The sequence below is a fragment of the Telopea speciosissima genome, chromosome 7 (assembly GCF_018873765.1).
Source record: "Telopea speciosissima isolate NSW1024214 ecotype Mountain lineage chromosome 7, Tspe_v1, whole genome shotgun sequence".
NCBI lineage: Eukaryota > Viridiplantae > Streptophyta > Magnoliopsida > Proteales > Proteaceae > Telopea > Telopea speciosissima.
The window spans coordinates 3,409,712-3,435,294 of NC_057922.1; the positions used below are offsets into that span (position 1 = coordinate 3,409,712).

General features: G+C 39.7%; 1 protein-coding gene and 2 long non-coding RNA genes across 3 annotated transcripts; all 3 read right to left on the reverse strand.

Moving 5' to 3' along the window:
- Nucleotides 1-309: 309 nt before the first annotated feature.
- On the reverse strand, nt 310-25,311 carry LOC122667174 (potassium transporter 7-like). The gene is made up of 11 exons (XM_043863398.1): nt 25,109-25,311; nt 24,812-25,078; nt 21,807-22,035; nt 21,445-21,693; nt 21,209-21,259; nt 18,446-18,706; nt 17,068-17,120; nt 13,275-13,389; nt 12,818-13,072; nt 1,978-2,500; nt 310-894 (listed from the first exon to the last, which is right to left on the reverse strand). The coding sequence occupies exons 2-11, from the start codon at nt 25,061-25,063 to the stop codon at nt 357-359; spliced, it is 2,526 nt and encodes an 841-aa protein (XP_043719333.1). The 5' UTR covers nt 25,064-25,078; nt 25,109-25,311; the 3' UTR covers nt 310-356.
- Nucleotides 6,881-7,285, reverse strand: LOC122667182. Its single transcript, XR_006333769.1, has 2 exons — nt 7,235-7,285; nt 6,881-6,983 (listed from the first exon to the last, which is right to left on the reverse strand). It is a non-coding gene; the product is annotated as an uncharacterized LOC122667182 (long non-coding RNA).
- On the reverse strand, nt 17,369-18,205 carry LOC122667181. The gene is made up of 2 exons (XR_006333768.1): nt 17,678-18,205; nt 17,369-17,419 (listed from the first exon to the last, which is right to left on the reverse strand). It is a non-coding gene; the product is annotated as an uncharacterized LOC122667181 (long non-coding RNA).
- Nucleotides 25,312-25,583: the final 272 nt, after the last annotated feature.

Below are 25,583 nucleotides of genomic sequence, written 5' to 3' on the forward strand. Positions count from 1 at the left end.
CAAAAATCCTACCTGTATTTCTTTTCTTGCACTAGAAAAGCAATACAAAAAGGCTGCTTGAAAAACTACAATTCCAATCAATAGAATGAGGAAGATTCAGTTCTTGGCATGTACCATGTTGCATTGAAGTGCAAAATGATAGCAGCAACAGATTGTTCTATGGCCCTTGGGTGAAATCTGCATTCTCTGTTGAACACTGAGTGCTTTCAGCTTTTTTTATGAAAAGAGTGCCTTCAGCTTTGACCCCCACACAAATTCCTTGTGATCCACAGCCTCTTTCAACTGAGCGCCGCTACCAACCTTTCGCTCAAAATAAATAAAAACTTGCCATTGCCAACAAAATTCAACTTTAAACTTCAGACCATGTAGGTCATGCTAACCTGCATCAGATTTGAGTGGGGCACACTCAAATTTGCAATCCCTCTCCTGCAGTTCTTCCTCAAAAATGCATAGAAGTAATTTATAATCAGTTTCTTAATAAACCATGAGTCTTTCCTTGCTCTAATATCTCCATGACCGAGAAGATAAACAACCCCAGATTCTTTGGCCTTCCGTATGAAGGAGAGCTCCCGTTCGAGACTCTGTTCTGTATCAGATACTGATGGCTCTGGGACATGGACTGGCCTCACCTCTGCCGAAGTGCTTGCTTCTGAGATGATCCTGTCAGAGCAGCTGTAATCAGCCAAAAGTGGAACACCAACAGAGTAAAAACTGCCATTGGGAGCAACTAGAACCCTTGAACAAGGGACATCATCTTCAGACTCTGTATCGCCGTCCCCATCACTCTCTAACGACCTCTCCTGAGCTTCTCGACGGATGAACTTCTCAAGGCTCTCAATTAGCAGCTGCTCAAAAGTCTGATGATTCTCTTTGCGCACATCCTTGTAACCATACCTGTTCATAATGGTAAATATGCGACAAAAGTTCAAAAGGCATTAGATTCACCAAGAAAATGTATTAATGAATGCTCACTAGAAGAAAGACAACATTGAAGAAGCCTGCCTCACCAAGGCTTAGTATTAATGTAAGTTTGGCACCACAACAGTTTGACGTCATGTCCATACCACTGGATCAAACCAGCACCAAACTGGAAAAAGGTGAACAGGGCCTTTTGCAATTCAACCTCCGTTCCGGTTTTAAGAAAAAGAAAAAATGCTAATCTGTGATAGGGCTCAACTGGTGTACAACCCATTCTCCATTCTTTTATATGCACCACCTCTTAAGCAACCAAACCCTTCAGCAACCCACAGAGAGTCCTGATTGCTTGTTTGGTTAAATTCAGGCAATATTCCTTCCAAGAGGTATGTTGTTGTTTGTTGATGATATACATTGTTGTAGCCCTTACTTAATAGCTTGAGCTTTTGGGATAAATGGTTGTAACCTGGTATCAGAGCCAGGAGGCCGGGTGTTCGATACCTAGTATGTGCGAGGGGTTTGTATTGTATGTTGTTGTGCCCCTCAAAGCTACGTGATGGTGACACGTGTAGGCCCGTGTATGTTTGGGCTTGCATGTGCAGGGGGATGTGTGTTGATATATATTGTTCTAGCCCCTTACTTAACAGCTTGAGCATTTGGGATAAATGGTTGTAACAAGGTAGTCCAATATATATATATTTAAAAAAAAAAAAAAAAAAAACCATCCCAATGTACGAGGCTCCTACTATTGCAGGGTCTGGGAGGGGCAAATGTATACAGCCTTACCCCCGCTTCGTGGAGATATTTCCATGTTTCAAACCCACAACCTGATTGTAGCAACAGCACAACTTTAGCGTTGCACCAAGGCTCACCCACTAAAATAATATAAAATGAAAACATGTTTTCAATGGATGGTGGGTGATTTAGGAAAATAGAGCCCAAATCAACCATGACTAAAAAATTAGTGACTGAAAACTTGAATTCAGATTCTAAGATGAATCAATTCAAGGATCAAAATCCACCAAAGACTGTTTCTAGACTGGGTAGTGTCCAGAACTGTACCTAGCAATGCAGCGGAACATGTGATAGCTCTTTGGGCAGACACGCCGGAAGAGGAACCTTTCATTCTGAGGCACTACAGGAACTGGAACATATTTTATGCACACAAAAATTATCATAGAGTGGATTGCAGGAAGAGTGGTCAAGAAGTGGCCAAAAATTGCTGGTACACCCTTAACTAGCTCATTATAAAGTAAGCCAATACCAGGAGCTCTGATTGTCCCAAGGTTGCTACCCAGTTCTCGCAACAAATCCATTGACATCTTCTGTTCCACTTCAGTTTCATACTTAAGCTTGCTCCCGTAATTCCAGATGTACATTATCAAAAACAGAATTGCCCCAAAAACCAATATGACCCAACTTCCATCTCCCACACTCCATAAAACTGAAGAGTAGAAAGTCAGTTCCAACCCCAAGAAGAAAACCAGAAAACTCAGCGCAATGATGATGTTTATCTGCCATATAAGAAGCATAATAATGGTTACCAACATTGTTGTTGTCATCATTACCCCAAGCTCTGTAATGCCTGTAAAAGTGATTCAACATCAGAATTTTTTTTAATTGACAATAAAAAGAATAAAAATAACAAGAACTTTACATATGGACGATGAATTCCTTAACAGCTGTTAAGATAAGCTTATTTGCATGACCCAGCCATGAAAGGGCTGATCTTGGCAAACTGACTTTCGGATGGTAGTACACCCAATGGACTAGCCGTGTGTCAAATTTGGGGGTCCCATCTAAAGTTTATCACCCTCTGTGCTGAGAATTTTACCCCCACATTTTCCAATGGCTCAACTTACTTGATAGATAGACAGTGACATGGACATGTCTAAAAATTTAAGCACCAACTAAGCTGCCATGTGGCAGATATTAGGGCCATGTAAAGGAGATTTTCCATATTAGGTTGCAACAATGGACCTCTTCAAGAAGGTCACCACAGATATTGTTGTTAGAGATTGGAATGGATATACTAGTCTGATAGTCATACCAGGCTTCAATTCCCTCCCCCCCCCCCCCCCAAAAAAAAAAAGACATCCCAAGAAAATCCAAAAGAAAACAATGTGGGTGGGGTTTAACTGGAAACCAAAGCCCCTGGAGATTTTACTAGCCATCTTTCTTTCGCTTTTCCAGATTGGGGAGAGGTAACTCTATATGTTGAACTGGTCCCACTATTTCAGGGTTCTATGATTTCCCATTTCCAGGATCTTTCAGAATTATATAAGATGTTCTCCTGTGGTTATTCAATGGCTCAGTTCTGCATTCATTCCTCGTAGAGTTGCAAAAAAACCTAGGAAAGCAAATGATGAGGAAGACCATCTTGCTGAAAGAGTTTCTGGGTTCAGTTGTATGGGGGTCCAGCGGTGCAGCACCAGAGTAGCTGTTTTGGGTATTTAGATTGACCCTTGGCATACATATTTGGGGGTGTTTTAAAAGTACCCCCTTTAAAATTGAATCTTTACCATCTCTTACTCTCTCCCCTCACATGTCTCTCCCCAATTGTCCTAGACGTCAACATACCTCTCGGCTATAGGTGTGTTGGCTATTCATATTTGGGGGTGTTGTACCCCAAACCTGTATGCAATATTCTAATGTCTAATTAACAGCTACGCTGGAGCTTTGACAACTGACTTCAGACTTGAGAGTTGTCAAAACAAGTGAGGATGGACTCTCTGTTAGTACAGTCGAACATGTCGCTCCCTAATCCCACTATTTTTATGACGTCTCTCTCTAATCCCTCGTTTCTCCATCTATAGTTATTTCTTCAAATGTCTGCTTATATACTTATATACCAACTTTCACTCTGAAAAGAGAGAAAAGAAGGGAAAACTATGGTGTTGTTGGTGAAAAGGGTTGTTGCATGGCAGTGAGTGAGTCGATTCCCCGAGTTTCAAATGACAAACACCATAATATTCTTATGTCCTGCCTTGAAATTTTCTGTGGTGAGTTGTAGCAGATACTTTAAGTAGAGAGAGAGAGAGAGGGGTAAAATCTGAACTAAGTAGGCATAATGAGCAGTAGCAGTGACAGCTTGAAGAGTATGTTGGCAGCTGTGGCCATAAGAGGAGTTATAGAGGCGGAGGCGAGGATATTCGGTCTGGTTCTGAACCCGCCTGATGCAGATAAAACATAGAGTTAGACTTACTTTAGTGGAAATAAGTTCAGGGTTGGGTTATATATATGTGCGTTGGGCCTTTGGTACAATTGGTCATCTTTGTAATAAGCCGCCTAACTTATTGGTAAGAGTGTATACGGAATTTACTTTATTAGTTTAATTTGAGTGTTTTATTTCATAAATTAATTGTTATTTCATTAGTTGTTAGGGACAGGATAGACTCTTGTATGAATAGCGCTCCTATTCCTACATTGGATAGAGTTTTAATTATATGGAACACCTATTCCTACTGGTAAGGTAGAGACAAGAGTTTTAGTTAGTTAAGGGACATTTATGCCTATTATGGGTAGGGTTTCCTATTTTAAGTACACTTTCCTTTCTTATTATAAGTACACTTTGTAGTTTCTATGTAAACAATGTAAGGCTTAAAGCCTCCAGATCATTATCCTCTCCGGTTCCCTGCCCGGAACAGTTGTCCGGTTCCTCTCATAGGGAGCCGGAAATGACAATCTAACCCCCTGCCCGAACACGCTGCCTGAGTGAGGTTAAGTCGTCATTTCTGCCTCCCTATGAGAGGAACTGGACAACTGTACCGGGCAGGGAATCAGACAGGATAAAAATTCTAAAGCCTCCCCATGGTTTTTAATATTAAATAAATCTTGGATTTGCTCCTATGTTCTGTGTGATTCAGAATAGCTTCTGTGAAATGCAGTAGCAACCCTTGGTGACTTTGCTAAGGTAGGGCTGATAGGATTTCAGTCTAGTTCCAGGAGAGACGCTTGTCTATATCCTTCTACTTCTTCCATCATATTCATTCTGTTCACCGTCAAATTAGGTCAGTATTTTCTTGTGCATACCTTACTTGCTGGAATTTCAATTTTTCCATTGTTACCATCTGTGATTCCAAATCTAAATTCATATTTGGTAATTGGATAGTATCCTAAACACCTCCACAATTGCTTTTTGTGTTGCTTTCTTAGAGTCCTACTTCAAGTCGGATTTCTAATTCTACTCTATTTTAAGAACAGATTTGATTTTCTGTTTCAATATAATATTCTTATACTACTGTTGAAATCTGTTGGTGTTTTAATACTCCTTAATTGCTCGTTTGAACCCCATAAGATCATTGATGGTCACTTCTGACATTTTGTTTTAAAGAATCCTATTCCTAGTAGGATACCCTTATGACTCTAGATCAGACCAATGGATCGGACTCATCTTTTGAGGAGTTATTCTAGACCATACTATTGACCTTTGACCAGAATTTTAAGCCCATCTGAGTTTCTGATTCTTAGTTATTGAATTTCTCTTGAAATCTGGTTTCTAAACCTGTCACAGCAATTCTGGTTTCATTGGATTTCTGATCCTAGTAAGTAGTAACCATAGGCTTTCAGGAATACATCAAGTGGCATCAGAGCTATGACCAGCAGTGATTCAAGGAACTAGTATTAAAAAAATATTGGCTGAGTTGGTCCGGAAAGCATCAGTACAAGCTGAGATGTCTATGCAACTGGTTGATAGACCTGATTCTAGTTCAACGAAGAGGGGGCCTATCAGAAAATAACTCCCATATGACGTTTAATGAGAAAACTGATTTTCCTTCTAAAGTACAAGTTGAGCTCGAATTTACACTGCTAAAGGAAGAAGAAACAACACCAATCAACGTAGCGGAGCCTGAATTTGAAGATAAAATTGAAGAAGTCACAGTGACCTACAACGACAACGAAGAGGCAATACTTGAAGACTTCAAGACTGACGACCAACAATCAGAGGCTGCTGCTAATGTAATGGATTGCATTGCAGAGGTTCAGGAAGACACAGTTAAAGCAGTTGTACCAGATGAGGTCATGATTGAGCAAGACTTTGAATACACTCCGCATGAAGCTGTCACCACCCTAGATGCTATTCTTACCCTCAGAAAATTTATTGAGTTCATGATTCCAACTCACTACTTCGAAGAAAAAGCTCCCAGGGTTGAAGCTGCTACTCACATGTTGTTACCCCATCATCACTACAAAACTCGTGGATGAGTTTTTTTCAAGCGGGGGTGCGGTGATGCAGATAAAACACAGAATTGGGCTTATTTTAGTGAAAATAAGCCTTGGGTTGGGTTATATATGTGTTGGGCCTTTGGTCCAATAAATTTTCTTTGTAATATGCCACTTTAATGGGCCTAAATTATGAGTACGATGTAGGAATATGGGATTTACTTTATTGCTTTAGTTTGATTGTTTTATTTCATTAATTCATCGTTATTTCTTTGGTTGTTAAGGATAACATAGAGTCTTGTATGAATAAAACATATTCCTACATTGAATCGACTTTAAATTATATGGAACACCTATTCTAACTAGTTATGGTAGAAATTTAGTTATAAGGGACCTCTATTCCTATTATGGAGTATGGACAGGGTTTCCTATTTCAAGCATACTTTCCTTCCTATCGCAAGTACACATTTAGTTTCCATATAAACAATGTAAGGCATAAAGTCTCTCAGTGATTTTTAATATCTGAATAAAGCTTGGCTTTGCTCCTATGTTATGTGATTCAGAACAGCTTCTGTGAGATGCAATATAAACCTTGGTAAGATACTAAGGGCTGATGGATTTCAGTCTAGTTCCAACTTCCAGGTGAGATGTTTGGCCTTCAGTCCATTCTCTTCTTGTGCATACCCTACTTGCTGGAATTTCAATTTCTCCATTGTTTCCATCTGTGATTCCAAATCTGATTTCGCATTTGGTAATTGGATGGTATTCTAAACACCCCCACGGTATTAAAATTTTGATTTTTGTGCTGATTTCTTAGAGTCCTACTTCAAGTTGGATTTCTAGTTCTACTCTATTTTAAGATCATATTTAATTTTCTGCTTCAAATTAGTATTCTTATATTATTTCTGAAATCTTTTTTTTTTTTTTTTTTTTGGGGGGGTGGGGGGGGGTGCAAAAGGTCAGCTTGTATTAAAGAAAGAAGAAAAAATATTACAAAGCAGGAAAGGAGGGCATACTCTGCTTGTTACAAATAAAAAAGGAAAAAGAGATCCACCTTCGGCATGCCTTCAGCGGAAATCCCTTAATCCCAAGAATTTTTTTTAAAAAAATCTATATCTAAGTCTACCGAAGCATCTAAAAACAAGTCTTCCTTTACATGAAATCTGATGGCATTTTAATACTCATTAATTTCTGATTTGAACCGCATAATATCTGCACTCCGCAGTCACTTCAGAAATTGTGTTTTAAAGAATCCTATTCCTAGTAGGATACCCTTATAACTCCAGATCAGATCATTGGATCAGACATATATTTTAAGGAGTAATTCTTGGCCATACCTTTGACCTTCGACCAGAATTTTAAGCCCATCTGAGTTTCTGATTCTTACTTATTGAATTTCTCTACAAATCTGGTTTATAAACCTGTTTCTGAGATTCTGGTTTCATTGGATTTCTGAAACCCATCACCACCAAAGAACACCTCACAAGATTCTCCTTAAAAGCTTAAGGGCAAGAAAGTCGCTCTGTGGTACCTCATGATATCAATAAGGACAACTCACTTGTAATGGCCCACCAAGCACAAGAAAATTGCCCTCAATCCCTCCTTTTTGCTAATGATCAGCAACGTATGTATTGATGGAAGAGATAAAATAATAGTACAGTATTACATACTATTATCTGAAGACCCTAGCCTAGCCTTAAGCTGCAGCTCAAAAGAAAGCAAACTATCCTGACCGTGAGGCCCTAAGAGAACCTGTAATGTGGTCTACCCAATGCTTCCCAATTAACCATGTGAACAATAAAGCTTGGAGAGTAATTCCATGTTTGGGAGGATTGTGATCTCGCAGCATGATTGGCTAGAGCGTCCGCCGGTGTGTTTCCTTCTCTGAAACAATGAGTGATGCGCCATTGTATGGAGGCAAGGAAAATAGAGGCCGCCCACCATTCCTGTAGTTGGTACCATGGAAAATTAGCTGAAAGTATTGACTTAACCACTGAAGCCGAATCACATTCCACCCATAGCTTGCTCACCCTTAAGTTCTGGGCTTCCTTGATGCCAATAAAAAAAGCTGCCATTTCAGCTTTATAGTTTGTTCCAACTCCTTGAAAGGAAGCAAAACACCTAGCCACAACACCAAAATGGTTGCGAAAAAGTCCTCCAGCTCCTGAAGACCCTGGGTTTCCAATTGAAGACCCATCTATATTGAGCTTCCACCACCCCGACGGCGGCTGTCGCCACGTGACCTCCACAACCTTTTTACTCGGGAACCCGGAGATGGTTATTCTAAGTGACCTCGCCAATACCAGTTCCTTGACCTAATGTACATGAACCTTCAATAGATGTGAGCAGTATGTGATTTCTCTAAGGCTTCTCATTACTACCTGCCTAGGATCACTTATTTTATTTTCGTATCTCCGACTATTACGCTCCCACCAAATCTACTGACAGGTGATTACAAGAAGAGCCCTCCAGATGTTTGGGAGCAAAACTCCATTGGACTTTCTCCTCCACCATGAGAAAAACAGCTCCATTGAAGGGAACCCACTCCAATTCTCCTCAAATAGTAAGAGGATATCCTTCCAAACCATAACTGAAAAATTGCAATTTAGGAAAATATGCGTCCCTGATTCCATTTCAGCATGACATAATTCACATCGCGAGACCAGGGGGATCGTGCGGCCTCTCACTTTGTCATCTGTGGGTAGAGCATTGTGCGCCATCCGCCATCCAAATAAAGAGCTACGTGGGTGTAAACCTTGCTGCCATACTGCCCAGGCCCACACGGGTGGAGGGGTTTTTTTCCTAACCTCTTCCCATGCCGATGTAACCGTGAACTCTCCATTCTTGGAGTGAGCCCACATCCGGGAATCGTTTCTGTTTGTGGCTGTGATACCCGAACTCAAAATCTGATTTATGACCACCTGAAACTCATGAGAGATCACAATGGGGAAGCTCCACCCATTCCCATCTAGGAAATCCGAGACCGTGGCTAATAGATTTCTTGGAATCTGATTAGGCAGCAAGAGATCCTCAATGGATTGATTCCCAATCCATTTATCATACCAAAACCGAACCATGGTTCCATCTCCCACCACCCATCTCTCCGATGCAAGAATAAAATCCCACACTTTTCTAACTCCAGGCAAAACCGAGGAAGGGCCCACAGTTTTTTTTAGCGTGCCATCTTTACTTACAAATCTTCCTTTCAGAAATTCAGCGAGTGGTGATTTTGCTGATTTAATAGACCAAGCGAATTTTGCAATCAAAGCCAAATTAACATCTCTCATGCGGCGGATACCTAAACCTCCTTCTCGTTTGGGCTTGCAAAGACTATCCCATCTCACTGTGATGGCTTTGGATTTATCAGATTCTCCCGACCAAATAAGGTTGTGGATCCAACGTTCCATAATTTCTATGGCTGAGGCAGGCCATAAATAAATAGAAAAATTATGGATAGGGATACTACTCATGACTGATCGCACTAGCTCAACCCTCCCTGCCATGAAAAGGAGACGGCCTTTCTAGGCCGCAAGTCTTTTCTTGAAGTGGTCGATTAATGGTAAACCGAATCCTTTTTAACCCTTCCTTTTAAGAGATTTATCCCCAGATATCTTGTGGGAAAGGTACAAACTGGAATTTGAAGAGCAGAAACCAGCCGTTGTCAACGTGTTGCAGTGATTCTCTCCAAGAAGGCCTTGCTCTTTGTAAGCTTAACTTCTTTACCAGAATACTCTCCATAATATTCTAGGAATTTTTCACCCTCCTAACACCACGCAACTCTGCCTTCATGAAAATGAAGAGATCATCAGCATAAAGAAGATGAGGAGTGTTAATGTAGCCTAGGTGAAATAAATCTCACTTAGGACCAGGTTCTGTTTTAGGGTTGGCCAAATGGGCAGTTTAGGGTAACTAGGGCAAAATTAGGGTTAGGAATGGGAGATTGAGTTAGGGTTTTATTGGGTAATGGTCTGCAGAATTTTAGGAGTCCATTAGAATAGGTTTTAATGAGGTTTGAATAAGAAATAGAAATTCAGAAATATTAGGGTTAGGGTTTTGGGTTTCCAGATTTAGGATCTAAGCTGAAACTAGGGTTAGGAGCAGATTTAGGGGCTGGGCTTTAGGTCGAGTTTTCCTAGCAGAGAGGGGGTGGTTCGGCTGGACTTTGGTGGGGTTTTGATGGCTGGTTAGGCCTAGGCAGATCTTAGGGTTTCTGGGTTTTTATGTTGAGGGAGGGAATTAGGGTTTGTAGTGGATAGGTGAGGCTGCAACTGAGATCGAGTGGGAGGGTTACTGTGATGGACCTGTGGTTAGGTTTTGAGTGTAATCTGATGAGGGAATAGGGCTGTGATGAATGTAGATGAAGCTAGGGTTTGGGGAAGTCGATTAGGTTAGATGGAAGTAAGAAGAAGAGATGATAAAGTTGCAGGAAATTGTAACTCTTACTGGAATTGCAGAATTTCAGCAGCAGCAACCTTGAAGAACTTGAAGGAAGAAGAAGACGAACCTCCCGATCTGCAAGATGCAAGGAGTCGCCGGATTACTCCAGCCCTAGCCCTTGATATTACTCACAAGGGGCCTTGATATGACACACAAGACAGAGAAGCAGCAGCAGTCATGGCGGCAGCAGCAAGAAGAAACAAAATTTCAAACATAATAGGTGGGGGAGCCTCCCACGATTCTACTATTTATAATAATAAAGGGGGGCCTAAAGGCCTTACAAATAATCAATCTAAAGCAATCCTAATCAGATTAGGAGTTGGGATTCCTAATCTGAATCCTAATTATAAAACATAGAATAGACTTATACTCTAAATAGGAGTATAAGTGTAAACAACTAAAACAAATAAAATAAAATACTAATCCCTCTAAAATCGTGGAGGGGAACTAAGAAGATAAACCATGAAAAAGACTGTTTTAACCCTAGGCTAAAAGAACAAACAAATAAAAAGGCTCCAACGAAAAAATCAAAGAACAGCCAAATTAATCATGGTTTCGGCTTCTGCATCAAGTGTTTACCTGTCTAGGCCCAGGCAGAGTTTTCAAGCTACCCGCCATTCGAAGAGCTGAAAGACCCCGACATAACACCTCTTCAGCGATAATGAAAAGTAAGGGAGATAGAGGATCTCCTTGCTTCAGACCTCTTTCCATGCCGAAGAAACCCATTGGACCTCCATTGATCACCACCGAAATCCTAGTTGACAACATGATCTGATGTATCTAGGAAATCCACAAATCAGAGAACCCAAATTTTTTTAGAACATCAAATAAGAAACCCCATTCCAGAGTGTCAAAAGCCTTCTGGATGTCCAGCTTCAAACCCAAACCTCCTCCCCTACACTTTCTGTACATTAAGTTGGTTAGCTCAGAAGCTACACCAATGTTATCAAAGATGATCTTTCCCTGCTGAAATGCACCTTGCTCTGGTGAGATTAATAAATGTAAGATGGATGAAAGCCGAGTCGCCATAATTTTCGGGATCAATTTGAAGAAAAAATTACCCATGCAGATCTGGCGATACTGTCCCACTCTGACCGCAGATTCCACCTTGGGCAAAAGGCTTAAAAAATTATAGTTCACCCCCTTCGTGACCACCCCTTCCCTGAAAAAATTTTGCACCCCCCTACACACATCACTGCCAACAATATCCCAACATACTCTGAAAAAGGTGCTTGGATATGTTCCCATTTTGTGGTTGATGAGAAATGCTTTTACCTATGTTCCCAACAACTGCTTGTTCTTATGCTTCTTTGAAATTTTTGTTATACTGTTCTTGTTTCAAGGAAGAAAAAAAAATTCCCTTCTTCAGTTTTTAATAATTATTCTACCAATTGGCTTCCTGCCGAAACCTTGATTGGATGGACTCGTTTAATTTGTGTAGATATTGTAGATTTCTCTGGTGTATCTCGAGATATTTGGGTTTTATAATCTTTGCTTAGGTCAAGAAAGATTCTTATAAGCAAGATGTATGATTTTGGGAAATGCTGGTCTTGGTAAGGTTATGGCAAAATCCCAGATGCGCTGTACCTTTTTTCTTGTAAAATTTAATTACATTATGTCTTGCGGTTTCAATGCATTATAACTCTCATATTTGATAGCCAGACATGCTAAGAAACACCGAAGTAATGTAAGGATTAGACAGAAGTGTCACCACTTGGGAAACATGCTGAGAACATGTGATCTAATGCTGTTACTCTGCCTTAGTTTCTATGATGTGTAAAGAATATATAAACATAGGGAAAGCTGGAACAACTATGAAGGGGTTGTTTCTATTCAAGTGGAAGTAATTTATGTGATTCATTGGAAGCAACTTCAGATTTGTTAGTTTCTGAATTATTGTTCAGGAGGCCACCCAGCCTAACTGGGTTTGATTTGACCCAATGTGCATATATCTTTCTGTATTGGTTTCAACTCTGGACAGTTTCTTAAAAGATATGGTGAAGATTACTATCCCCACCCCCTTCTGTTGGTTCTTATTTTGTTATTTGGAACTCTAACAATCGATGCATGTAATCTATTTCCTTTTCTGTAGAAAAGTATAAACTGCAATGAGCATTCAATACATTGTTTTAAAATGAACTTAGCTTGTTTTAGACATTACTCTCTCTGCCACCTAACAAATGCCACACACACACACATATAGCAATGTATATAACTTATAAAAGAAATATATACCTATATATGCAAAAGAAAAGGGAAGGGAGAATATAGATAACTGAGAACTAGAGTAATTTTAGGTTACCATATGCATTTCCGATCTCATTTATGCTTGCAAAGCTACAGACAAGCACCACGCAGGATACCAGTAGAAACCAATTAATGACTGGAATGTAAATCTGACCCATAAACTTTCGAGAAGTGTGAATGATTTTCAGGCGAGGAAAACAACCGAGTGCTGTTGATTGTTTTATGCATGAAAATGTGGCTGTCGTCATTGCTCGACTAGCAATCAATGCAGCAATATTAGCTATGAAAAAGACAGGCCAGAATGCACCACCTGTGGAATCAAACACACAATATGAACATATGAGTACTTACCCTTTTTTTCATAGAAATGCTATTGAAAGTCCAAAAACATACATTATTAAGCGCAGACTACATATTCTAAAAAGGCCAAGCACCTTTATTTTATGAGAAGTAGTAGTTTCAGGTACACCGTTTTATATAAATAGTAAAAATACAAGGCATTTCAAGCTTACTTGGAATGGAAGAGAAGAAAACTTGATCAGATACGCTTAGGTTTTCCATGAGGTACGCAGCTTGACCTAGGTATCCCAACAGAAGGCAAGGCAGAACTAGAAACACAAATGTGAGCTGCAAAAAACATAGGCAAAGCAAACAACACGGGTTTCCTTTTAATACAATTATCCTTGACTCATCCCAAAGAGGGAAAAGAAACAAGAAAGAACATATGATGCAGTTAAATCATCTAAATAGGCTTATTCTTGGACTGGGTTATGTAAGTGTTGGGCCTTTGATCCCATATGTTTTCATTGTAATGGGCCACTTTAATGGGTCTATAATATGGACAGAGGCTAGGCATACGGGATTAGTTAGTTAAGTGGCTTTATTTCATTATTTTAATCGTTATTAAGTGTTTTAGTTAGGATGGATCAGGTTTATATAAGTCCAGTCCTGTTTTGAGTCCGTTTCCTTTATTGTTTCAGTTTTCTAGTCAGTTTATGTTACCTATGTTGGACAATGGCTGACACCGAGGGGGGTGTTGAATCAGTATCTGAAACTTTTTCCCTTTTTAACTAACTACTGAAGACTGCAACTTATTCCCAGCACTGACAATAATCGCTACCACAGATTGGCTGGGGCAATCCCAATTTTACCAATTGAACACATAATCGTGTGCACACCCACCTCGTAACCACTATGTGGCCAGGTATACCAGGTTGTGTACACCCATCTTGCAATGCACTCACACCACTCCAAGTATCCACTGATACAATCACAGCCCCACAACACACAATATGTGGTTCGGCAAGTTGCCTACATCCATGGAGCAATAACCTAGTTGGACCTCATATATTGCTCGATACACTACTACTTTAGTTAGCTACCACTGAAAAGGAGCAACAACCCCCAGTTTACCCAGTATACAACCAGGAGGATGCAACAACGCCAAATGGAAAGGTAGCCACAAATACCAGCCTACCAGGGAGCTACAACTCCTGTGTCCAGCACCCACTGAACACCCCAGATATACAAAATCAATGGGCTTATAATTTTGCCCTACAATGTAGCACAGAATAGTCTAGGTATTTCAACAATTACGACATAAGTCTAGCAGACATTAGGTACAAGAATATAATAAAACTAGCAAATAGATAGAAATCCTTACAACAATGCTCAGTTTCGATTCTTGATACCAAGAGGAGTTCTCGGTCACCAACCTCAACTTCAATGCCCACTAGAATCTTCAACTAACTCACAGATTGAGGAACTTGAATCTTCAAGTGTACAAGTGCATGTGAGGACCCCTTTCTTCTTCTCCTTCTTACCTTTCTTGTAAAACCCTCTTTATAGCTTCATCAACGCAAACCAACCCTTCAATGACTTTCAATGGTGCTTAATAATACTCAAGAATGGTGGTTGGATAGAGTTAATGCAACATCAAAGACCCCATCTTCCTTCTTCAAGTTTTTCCTCTTTTTCTTGGTCTTTTTCTCCTCTTTTACTCCCTTTTTCTTGTATTCACATTCTAGGGCTCATTAGGAGTTCATAGCAAAAAACTGCACTTGATTTGGACTTAAAATGAGCTCACAATGCTCAATTGAAATTCAGCGCTCGGATCGGCCAATAGGGGAGAACCGAGAACCACAATGGCCCTAGAAGGCATCTAGTGACGCAGCGTTTTGTCACGAGTCGACGGCTGGAACATGGGCTGTCCGATCGAGCTTCAAAAACACGGGGATGACGAGGAGCCCTGGATTGGAATCTTTATCGCTTACTGAATGCGGATTGAACGCCAGCGCACTAAATGGAATCTTCATGCGGCTTACCATATGTGCATGCTACACACAAACACCAGCGGACTTCAGTGCTTCATGGAGTACCTCTGCGCACAAGCACTCACAAGAGTCGCAGCGGAATCATTCACGCCAGATAGCCCGCAACTTAGCGCGCTTCGCACTCGATTGTCGGATTTGAATCTGGATGAGAAGTGCAAACGAAAGACTTCAGATCGGAATCTTTTTTGCAAAACCGATGGCTAGTGGCGTTTTGGTGTGTCACGCACACACCATATGCAATATCAAGGTTTGACACCTGAGGGCTCACTTTCGTGGGCTTCTTTTACTTCATTAGGTCGAACAGATGAGGGGCGTGCCAACACTCTCCAAACCAAACCAAAAAACAAGCCACTGCTGCATGCGGGCGTGGCCGCACATGGCCATACCACTGTGCGGGCGTGGTTGCACATGGTTACCTTGGTGCCGCCTATGCATGCCTATGGTGCCGCCGATTTGTGCCTACAGCCCTTTGGCCTACGCTGCTCAGGTTTCCTCCATTTCCGCGCAACCATACGGAGAACTCCGTATCTCACTCATACAGAATCGGATTGACACGATTCCACTTGCGTTGGAAAGATAACCGACACATTACAACTTCCATGAAGACTTCTCCTTCCAACTCTGCCATTTGGCCCACTCAAATGTGCTCCAAAGTTGACCCCTCTGCGTGAACTTATGAATTCAATTTTCAAATTTCTCAAGCACTTCACCTGAAACTTCCACAAGCTGACAAATATTGAGTAACTCTTTAATACACCGCCAAACATGGCCAGATGCTGACACATCACTGCCGCTGCTATTCTCAGCCAAACTTACCACTGTATACTGTACAAAGCACCAACTAACAATGTTGACAACAATGACAACTATAACTCAACAACCTAGTCAATTAAGGATTGGGTTAGGCCTTTCCTTTTTAGTGCTTAAGTTTGTTTTTGAGTTTTCTTAAGGGGGTCCAGCATTGCACACGAATTTTGATTAATGAAAAGCTTTGTCTTTGCTGCTCTTCTCCATTGGTGAAGATCCTTGTGTTCGATCAAGTAAACCTTGTGTTTGATCAAGGCTGGTTGGTGTTTGATTTATCCAACCACCTTGCAGTGTGAAGTCCGGGTGTTTCTTCTTATTGTTATTCTTCATTCTTCCATCTTCTCCATTGTTCAAGTAAGTTATCTTCTAGTTTTCTGCAACTAGTATTCTGAATCTGGAATTCATGCACAAGGGTTTTTTACATGAATTGGAGTTGAGAGAATCTAGCCATTAGAATATCTCCAAACTTTGAGGGGTTGTTCTTCAATGCTCTAGGGGAATTCAACCAGAATTTCTCTCAGATCCAACCTGCTGATCTGGAGCTAATTATGGTCTCCCTATTCTGCCCTTATCTCTTAAGTTGAAATTCTGTCCTCTGAATACTGAGTTGATGTACGGGTTTTACTAATCAATTATTGCAGAGATTTATGGTATATGTTCAGGCTCGATTGATCCACATATTCCTATCTTCTGAATTCTGTTTTGAGTGGTGAATTTACTGATCTATCCCTCTCCTAGTACAACTAGGATTGACCCATAACTTCAGATCCAACCTTGAATCAACTTAAGAATTTCAGCAAGTATTTTGCCCATTGTTTACTGAACTCGATTTGAGTTTGGAGACCATCTGAGGTCTTGATTGTGTTCTACTGTTCTACGTGGTTTCTCCTAAATCTGGATTCATTCTTTTTTATTCGATTCTGTTTTGATTATTCAATTACAGTTCTACGTTAATATATTTCATTTTCTTCCCCACCCCCTCCCTGGGATCCACTTTAAATTACATTTGTTTGGGGTTTCAATCAGAGAAATATGCTCTAGGGAACAACAAGAGAGGGCACCACCTTCATAACTATCAATTGCTATATACAAACAATAGATGATCAAGCAACAATGTTTACCCTTTAGTTGTAACAAATGCATAATATATTTTGCACTGCTTTACCTGAACTGATCTCACTGAGAAGTAGCAAAGATCTGCAAACATTGCCTCTGAACCTGAAACATAATTAATTGACTGTCAGTTATCGTAAAAAGAGAGGTTGGGGTGGGAGGAAGAGGAGAATAGTACTTCCTAGTACATAACAAACTTAATAATGAATTTCACTGCATCTGATTGATTTAAAAACACATTGATGCAACGTGAATAGAAAAAGTCCAACATACACTGCCGATATTATTTTACAGTATGAATCTAAGTTTTAATGACCTGGCATTGAACCTTCTATTTTTTTTTTTTTAAATAACAAAGATTTTTCATTAGAAAAAACACTTTTCAGGGAAATGCATGTCTGGGCCTGTTAAACAGTGTAACATTGAAGGGTTTAGTTGTAATTTTATTAGACTGTCCTTACTGGTAATTTTCCATTTATTAAGATACAAGTATGTGGACCTAGGCTCATAGTAGGCTATTCTGAATCCTACAGTGAGCTCTAGGGCTCCTCACTTTTCTCCCATTGTGCTCTTTCTCCTCTCTCTTTCTTTCCTCTTCTTCTTCACTCTCCTCTTCATTCTCCTTGCTCTCATAGGGACTGGTTTCTACATCGTTACAGCACCCACCCTCTGTCCTGACCTTATCATATAATCAATGCTTTCTACATGTATTAGAGCATAACTTTGGCATAGATGATTAGCATCACATTCTTATCACAACTCTGATACAGTACCAGAAGGTACAATAATATCAAACTTTCAGAAAGTTCATGATTTTGATTATAAACTACCCTACTACTAAAACAGTTTCCAAGCCCAAATAAATATATATATTTGAAAGGACATGGTTTCTCTAGAAGAGCATGTCCAGAGAGGTCAACCCTCCAGATGCTTTTATCCTCAATTTGGCTGTTTACTTGATGCTCAAATTTTATGGAGAAGTTCACATCATTCTAGAGTCACAAGTTGAGTTTCATCCGGAAAGTACTACACCACCTAGGCACATGGCACAATCAACAGGTCTAATTAACCAAGATTCGGATGGCTGAGAAAAGGTTTAATACATGGTAGGCCATAAGACTTTCGCTTTGAAACTTGACATATGCACAATCCACATGGTAGATGATAACCCATCTATCCAACTGTTGCAAGTGCCACATCATCACTGCTTTGACAGGCAAAAATACAATGGTAGAAAATGCAACCAGATGGTGGGTCCACATGGCTGAGTTGTGACTATGAAACTCAACAAAAAACAGCTTGACTGCGAAACCAGTTATGAATAAGGCATGCAGGCCAAAAAGAGTATCAGATCTTTGAAATGAGTTCTAGAAACATTTACCAAACAGATAAAACATATGCATCCCCAAATCATATCTTGGCATTGTTACCTGTTGCACACAGAAGACAACCCCCAAGGGACAACCAAGCATGGGTTGAGTTCCTTTTGAAGAAGTAATAGATGTGTACAGGATTAAATGCCTGGAACACACTTCTGTCATATTTTATTAGATTGTAGACCCCAATTCCCCCAAGGGAACAAAACCATATGAATAAAGCAGGGCCCACAGCAAGTCCCACTTTGCTTGTCCCAAACTTCTGTACGCTGAACAAAATTATAAGAAATGCAACTGAAATCATCACCACATGATCTGCAAAAAATTGGAGGAAACGTCTTATTAATATAGCCTCCTTGTAGACAATTTAGAATTGCAATCAATAAGGAATATAAGTGACTCAAATATATGATGTGGGGATGGGCAGAAGATTAGCAATCCAACCCATTAGAAAACTTAACAGTATGCATCACGAACACCGAATTCATCCCAACAGATAAACTGGTTAGACAACTTGACAAATTAAAATTAATCCATATATTTAGATACAAGACCTATAATTGAAGTCGTGAATGTCAGGAACCAGTAGCCTTGCCTTTTAAGACAAGCATGTGACTCCACAAAACAGAGGCTCTTTTAAAGATCCAATTTAGCTATTTCTAGGCCTATCTTGGGTTTCCTAAAGTGCTAGAAGTTAATGTTTATAACTGGACTAAGGAATGTTTTTAGCCATTTGTTTTAAATTAGATTTTTGGGTCAGTTTAATTGCATGGTTGAAATGTAATTCTCAGGTCATGACTCATCCTTCCTTATGGGTCTACTATTGTTGCCATGAGGACATCATACTGTAGTCACCATCATAGAAACGGAATGGTTTCCCTGGCTGAGAGAACTTCACCAAAGTGAGAAACATCCCCTTTAAAGTAGGGAAAACAGAAGTGTGTGCTGTATCAGCTATGAACATTGAATCGGTTGAGCAGGGAGCAACTAATTAGAAAAAGTGGAGAAGAAAACTGATGGATCCAACCTATCCCAAAGGTGGATTTCAGAATCCTACCTACAACAGAATCGTAGGGTTCACAACCAGCAGGTTAAACACCTCAGATTATTCCCAATCTAGGGTTCAAATTAAATAGAAACTAATCTCAGAATTAGAAACAGCAATAATCTTCAAATCCTCAAGTGGTATATGCATCATAAAGAACAACTTTAGCGCTTTATAAAGCATAAGGGAGCAACTAATTAGAAAAAGTGGAGAAGAAAACTGATGGATCCAACCTATCCCGAAGGTGGATTTCAGAATCCTACCCACAACAGAATCGTAGGGCTCACAACCAGCAGGTTAAACACCTAAGATTATTCCCAATCTAGGGTTCAAATTAAATAGGAACTAATCTCAGAATTAGAAACAGCAATAATCTTCAAATCCCTAAGTGGTATATGCATCATATAGAACAACTTTAGCACTTTATAAAGCATAAGGGAACAACACCCCCCTCCCCCACTTCAACCTGCAGGACCCCACGACAGATGCCTTGTAAAATTAGTAAGTCCCACATATGTTTCATAAGATGGGGCAGGGCCATGTTTAGCAATGTTTTGAATGGGACAAGGTTAGGACCCTACCCTGTTGCCATCTATAAGTGGTATATGCATCATAGAGAGAGCAGCTCGCTTCCATTGAATGGAAATATTTATTTTAAATGGAGGCTAAGATCAGAGTGACAGATGATCTGGCATTCTAGATAAAGCAGGGGTAGACATGATCTCCTTGCTTGCACTTGGTATTTTCCCCAACTTAGCTAGTAGTGTTCGGTATTTACTTGTCCTGGTTTTCAGGTTTGTGTTGTTGTCATCCATTAAATCTTTTAGCTTCTCTTTTCTATAATAAAATTGGCATTGATCAAGGAAAAAAATGTGAATGAAGATATTAATAAAGCTTTAAAGGGATAAGAGCATCAGAGATTCCTCAGTCTAAAATCACAAAGCAGCACTCAAATCACAAACAACTAAACCTCTAGTAGTGCAAGACACAAACAAACACCAAAAAGTAGCAGAGAATAACAAACGGTAAGCAAAACAGCAGTAGTAAGACCGAAGAACTTCAAAACAGCAGCAGAAGAAGCAATAACAGCTACTGAATATCTTGGCCTAAGGTCAGGAGTCAAAGATCTCCCACAGAAACATGTATATTGTTTCTGTGGGAGAAATAAGGAGCAGACTTAGCAGTATTTTGGTGCTGGTATAGTAATGTATGTGGGAAAAAAAGGCCACATTGACATCTGTCAAGTTCATCTGATACTATTTATGAAAAATCTTAACCCCAGTTAGTTGTCGTTTGGAGAAACAAATTAGCTTTTCCATCTAGCTTTATAATTTTTATGGTCTCTCCTATTTTATTAAGCAAGCTCCACATTGAATTGGGCAGTTTTGAATAGTTTGGTCAACTTGATAGAAGGGTAAACAAACCGGTACTATACAGCAATAAGAGAAAGAAACTCCAATCACTGCCTCAAGGGAAACCTCGATGTAACCTGCTGCAAAATACCCAAAAGTTCAAGAACCACAAAAGAAGAAGAAAAAAAGACCCAAGGCATATTAACATAAATCGTTCAGGAATCTATGAAATACTAGAGCAAACAACATAGGTTCAAAAGATGACTCATGCTGCAAGCAGGACACAATTCCAGAATATGTTTTTGAGCATTCATTTTTTTCTATAACCAAGAACCAAGGAGGGAAAGCAATAAAGGCAAAGGAAAAGCAATGCAGAGTTACTGCAAACTCATCTATGTAATCAATAGAATATGGTGTCACCTTGACTAATTACAGCTAATCCAACCTTTAGACCCCCCACAGCTGACAGCACTGCATTCAAAAGTAAATTAATAAATGAAAGATCAAAGAAAAAGTCTGATTTGGGAGCTAATGCAAATTTATTCTTCAAAAGAAGAAATCTAAGCACACCTAACATTTACAGTTATAAAATCAATAAATCTCATGGCTCCCTAAAACAACTCGAGCATGAAGGAGAACAGCTATTAGAACCTGACCTGACATTGCTGGAGTAACAACTCCATTGGCTATCACCATAGAAGTACCCAGAAGCACTAACACCAGAAGAAGTTTCTTCAATGTCAACGAAGACTCAAGCCTCTCCTTTATTTTCAGTGACCTCTCAAGTTCTGGAGAAGGCACTTTTAGCCTGAAACTTGATACGTGAGCATCAGATGGTAGCTGATTTGGAAGAAGACTGACCTTGGCATGCCTACAAATCAATGAATATAAAGCAAATGTACCACCTGTACAAGTTACACACAACAAAAATTAGTTTCACTGGAAGCCACCAATTAAGAGCAAATTAATATACAAGACAGCTGAAATAAAATGGCATGGTTTACAACCTCCAGCGTACCTTCACCATCATCGTTGGCCCAAAGAACAACAAGAACATACTTGATCAGTGATATCAAAATTAAAGTATATAAAACCAGTGACAATGCTCCAAGAACATCTTCCTCCCCACGAATTGGAGACTTGTTGAACATCACACTGAAGGTATATAAAGGACTTGTTCCAACATCACCATATACAACTCCGAGTGTCTGAAAAGCCAGCACAATTTTCTTCCCTACAGTAAAGTCCTGCATTCTGAAAAAATTCAGATGGCTCTTAACCCAAAAAGAGAAAAGATAATATATTTCAATATTTCCTTATCAGCTCATCTACAACAGAGTTTCGCAACCTTGCATTTCCTACAAAACAATGTGGCAATATCAAATTTCATACTGCTTAGGAGAGTCTGTCAGAATATCAATCGTAATTGGCAAAATTAGGTGAAAATTTCTGGTCTGACCAAGGGTTCAAATTGGAGAAATTGGGTCAGAATCCGCAAAATTTGGTAAAATTATTCAGTTGCACCAGGTGTTGAAATCATATCGCTGGAAAAACTTAAGTCTTGGATCGACTCTAGTTCACCCCCTAGGATATGCAAAAACAGGACTTCCACCAGTTTATGGCCTTTCTCATACTTAATTGGTTCTTCTGCCACTAGCTTTACAAGTGTTATTCCTTGCCTCGCCTTAGTCCTAGGCACACCACTTAGTAATTCACTTGCATCTCTATGCCTTGGTGCATGCCTCAGTGAATTGACTTTATTGCCCTTAGATTCTGTTCTTTCTTCTATATATATATATACTCCAGCTTGAGAGGGAGTGTCCCTATTGCTGAGTCGTGGGGTGATGTTGAGTTGTAGTTTGTTTTTAATTGCTTTTAGTTTGTTATTTACTTTATTGTAATTAGACTTAAGACTCTTGGTAGGTTTCCTACTAAAGAGTAGATTACTTGATACAATATAAGTGACGGGTCTAGTCTAGACCACGATAGAAAGGATTTTAAACCCTATCGTGGTTCTAGCTCACTCTCTCCCTTCTCCATCGTATTCTCATCACTTCTCTCTTCTTCTTTCTTCTTCTTCTTCCTTCTCTTTCTCTTATAGGTGCTGGTTTACAGGTTTGGTATATCGTCATAGCCCTAAGAACAATTATTAAATTTCCAATTAGCAATCATAAAAATTCAATACAGATGCCACCAGTGACAGCTTAATGGGCCATCAACCCAGAACAGTCAAATAGGGCTTCAAATGGCACCAAACTTAAATAGAATATAAAAAAAGATACAACATTACCTCTCTTTTTTTAATGAACGAGAGAGGGTGAAAGAGAGAAAATGGTACAAGGAACAAAAAACAACCAAGAGGAATGGGAGAAAGGGTCAGAAAACTAGAGAGGACTAAACAGCCCACAAAAAAAAAAAAAAAACTCCCAAATAAAAGGGAATTGATCTATGGTCGATTCCGTGAGAGATAAATAGGAATTGCTAGTTGTACCTCGTGAAAAAGACTTCTTTCGTGGAATTAACCATGCCATTTCTTTTAGAAAAAAAATCTGTTCAACTAAGCAAATATGGCATGGTTGACCAACCTAATCACTCCCTTCCCCGTAAGTCCAGAATATAATGAGCCGATGAGAAGTTTAAGGAATAATCCAAAGCATGGTTCTGCCGAACAGTGTGTGTCATGATAGCCTCCACAGATCCCCTACCCTGATGCACCAATCCAGTGACACTGTTGGAGTCGCTTACTCCCTTCCATTGGCTAATACGTCAAGAATGAGCTAAGCTTGACCAAAAGAACCAGATAGAAGCTCAGCATCATCCACTGGTCCAAAGAATGTAATAACCACTGACCCATTACAATCTCCGAATAAGCAAAATACACTTCTCTTATAAGCACATTTCTGAATGACTCAATCCAATCATAGCATACAATAAACAATGTAAATTGCCATATGTCAAATATGGAGAAAAGGATGACCGGAAGTTTGAGAGGCGGGGAGGAGGGAGCAGACTGCAGATGGAAAGAGCAAATCCCCAGGTATATGGTATGGTAGTTCACCAATTAGAAATATTAAATGAAAAGCCTCCTAGATTCACTGTCACATACACCACAATTTTTCAATTTTCACACAACTCATAAACACTGAGATTTGGAATACAAATTGACCAAGGTAGAAAAGGACAACTAATAATCTATACATGGAGTTTGAATAATGTTTGTAGTTTCCCTAACATTAGAAGTTAATGGACACCAACCAAACTGTTAATATTGTAGCTATATTCAGTGTGTAGATACTAGTAGGATGGAGCCAGGTCAAACTTTTAGAATCAAAAGTACCCAATCCATGTGTTCAGAAACATAAAATAATGTACTCTATCCCAAGCAGCCAAGCAATCCTATATTCAGCACCAGTCATAACTTTTCAGCAACATGATTTGCAATCAGTATTAAACTTTTTCGACTGCCATGGAGTTGATCGAAACAAAGGAGAATTCATAAACAAAAGGGGAACCAAAGCCCGATAACTAGATCATTCTCTCCAGCACTAGATCACTCTCTCATTGAACACTTACCCTTGAATTACGAGTCAAACTCCAATATATTCATTAATGCAAACTGTGTCAGGTAGACCTCATGAAAGAAACAGATTTCGAACCAACACAAATTGAGATAAACTACAGTCCATAAATGGAATCTAATGTTTGTAAATTTGAGGGAGCATAGAAAGAAATATATCTTACTGCATTCCGTTCCATGAATTATGCCATGTCCTATGTTGGACATGAAAGTGTACGAGAAGCTAAATACTTTCTCCCCCAAGGGAAAACAATCGATAGAGATCATGAGTTTCAACCGAATAAACTAACACACAGTAAGCACATTCACATCTGTAAAACTATATTCCGTCGTAGAAATCCCAGTCAAAATGCATTGAACTCAAATTTGGAGATCATGGAGCAAAGACGTTTCAGATCGAAGCCATAAAATAAGAATGAATGCGGAAGTAAGAATTCCTGACGTACATCTTCGTCATTTCTCTGAGCGCCGGGAACCTCAAGAGCCTCAACATCAAAGGAGTCAATACGAGGACCCGTCCTAATCAGTCTGTGCTCCCCATTCTCTTCCTCTTCAGAATCGAAGCCCATCTGTGGAGGTATATCCTCGTCGTCTTCTACATCCGTGTCGTCTTCATCCTGAAAAACCCATCTCGATTCGGACGAATCCATGGCAACCAATCCCGTACTATCCCCCCTCTCTGAACCTTCTTCCGCCATTGATTCAGCTACGAAATTTTAACCCAACAGCACAGTTCATAAGAAACTTTAAAACCCTAAACAAGCCCACGAGATACGAGATCTGAAATGACAAAACTGTCAAGAAATGAGAGATCAGCCACTAAAGAAGTCAGAATCCATTTGAAACCCCCCAAAAGAAATTTCTTGAACAGTACAAGTCAGGAATCGATAGGATGGAATTGACAAACTGAAGCTTGCATTAAATAATCAAAGCAAACAGCAACCAATCCACGTTCGTTGTAGAAGTTCTATGTTGTTGCTTTGCTTTCATGATTCAAACCCTCCAGACCTCACCAGAGATTACAAATCAGTAACGCAAAACTGTTTGGAAAAGAGAGATTCTAAGCTTCCAACCCACGCGGAATGAATAATGCTCACGCTCTAAGGCTAAGGTACAAAGAGAGAGAGAGAGAGAATGTATGTACAAAATGGCTTTGTGTCGGAGAGAGAGATTGTAAGGATCAAATCGAGAAAGAGAAGACGTAAAGATTACAAGCAG

Excerpts from the sequence above, each read along its gene's own strand:
- LOC122667174 (XM_043863398.1), bottom strand. The coding sequence starts at position 25,063 with ATGGCGGAAGAAGGTTCAGAGAGGGGGGATAGTACGGGATTGGTTGCC. Across the intron at positions 17,121-18,445 it reads TTGTCTTCTGTGTGCAACAG|GTTCAGAGGCAATGTTTGCA; the intron begins GTAACAATGCCA and ends ATTATGTTTCAG. Across the intron at positions 2,501-12,817 it reads TGAGATCGGAAATGCATATG|GCATTACAGAGCTTGGGGTA; the intron begins GTAACCTAAAAT and ends TCACTTTTACAG.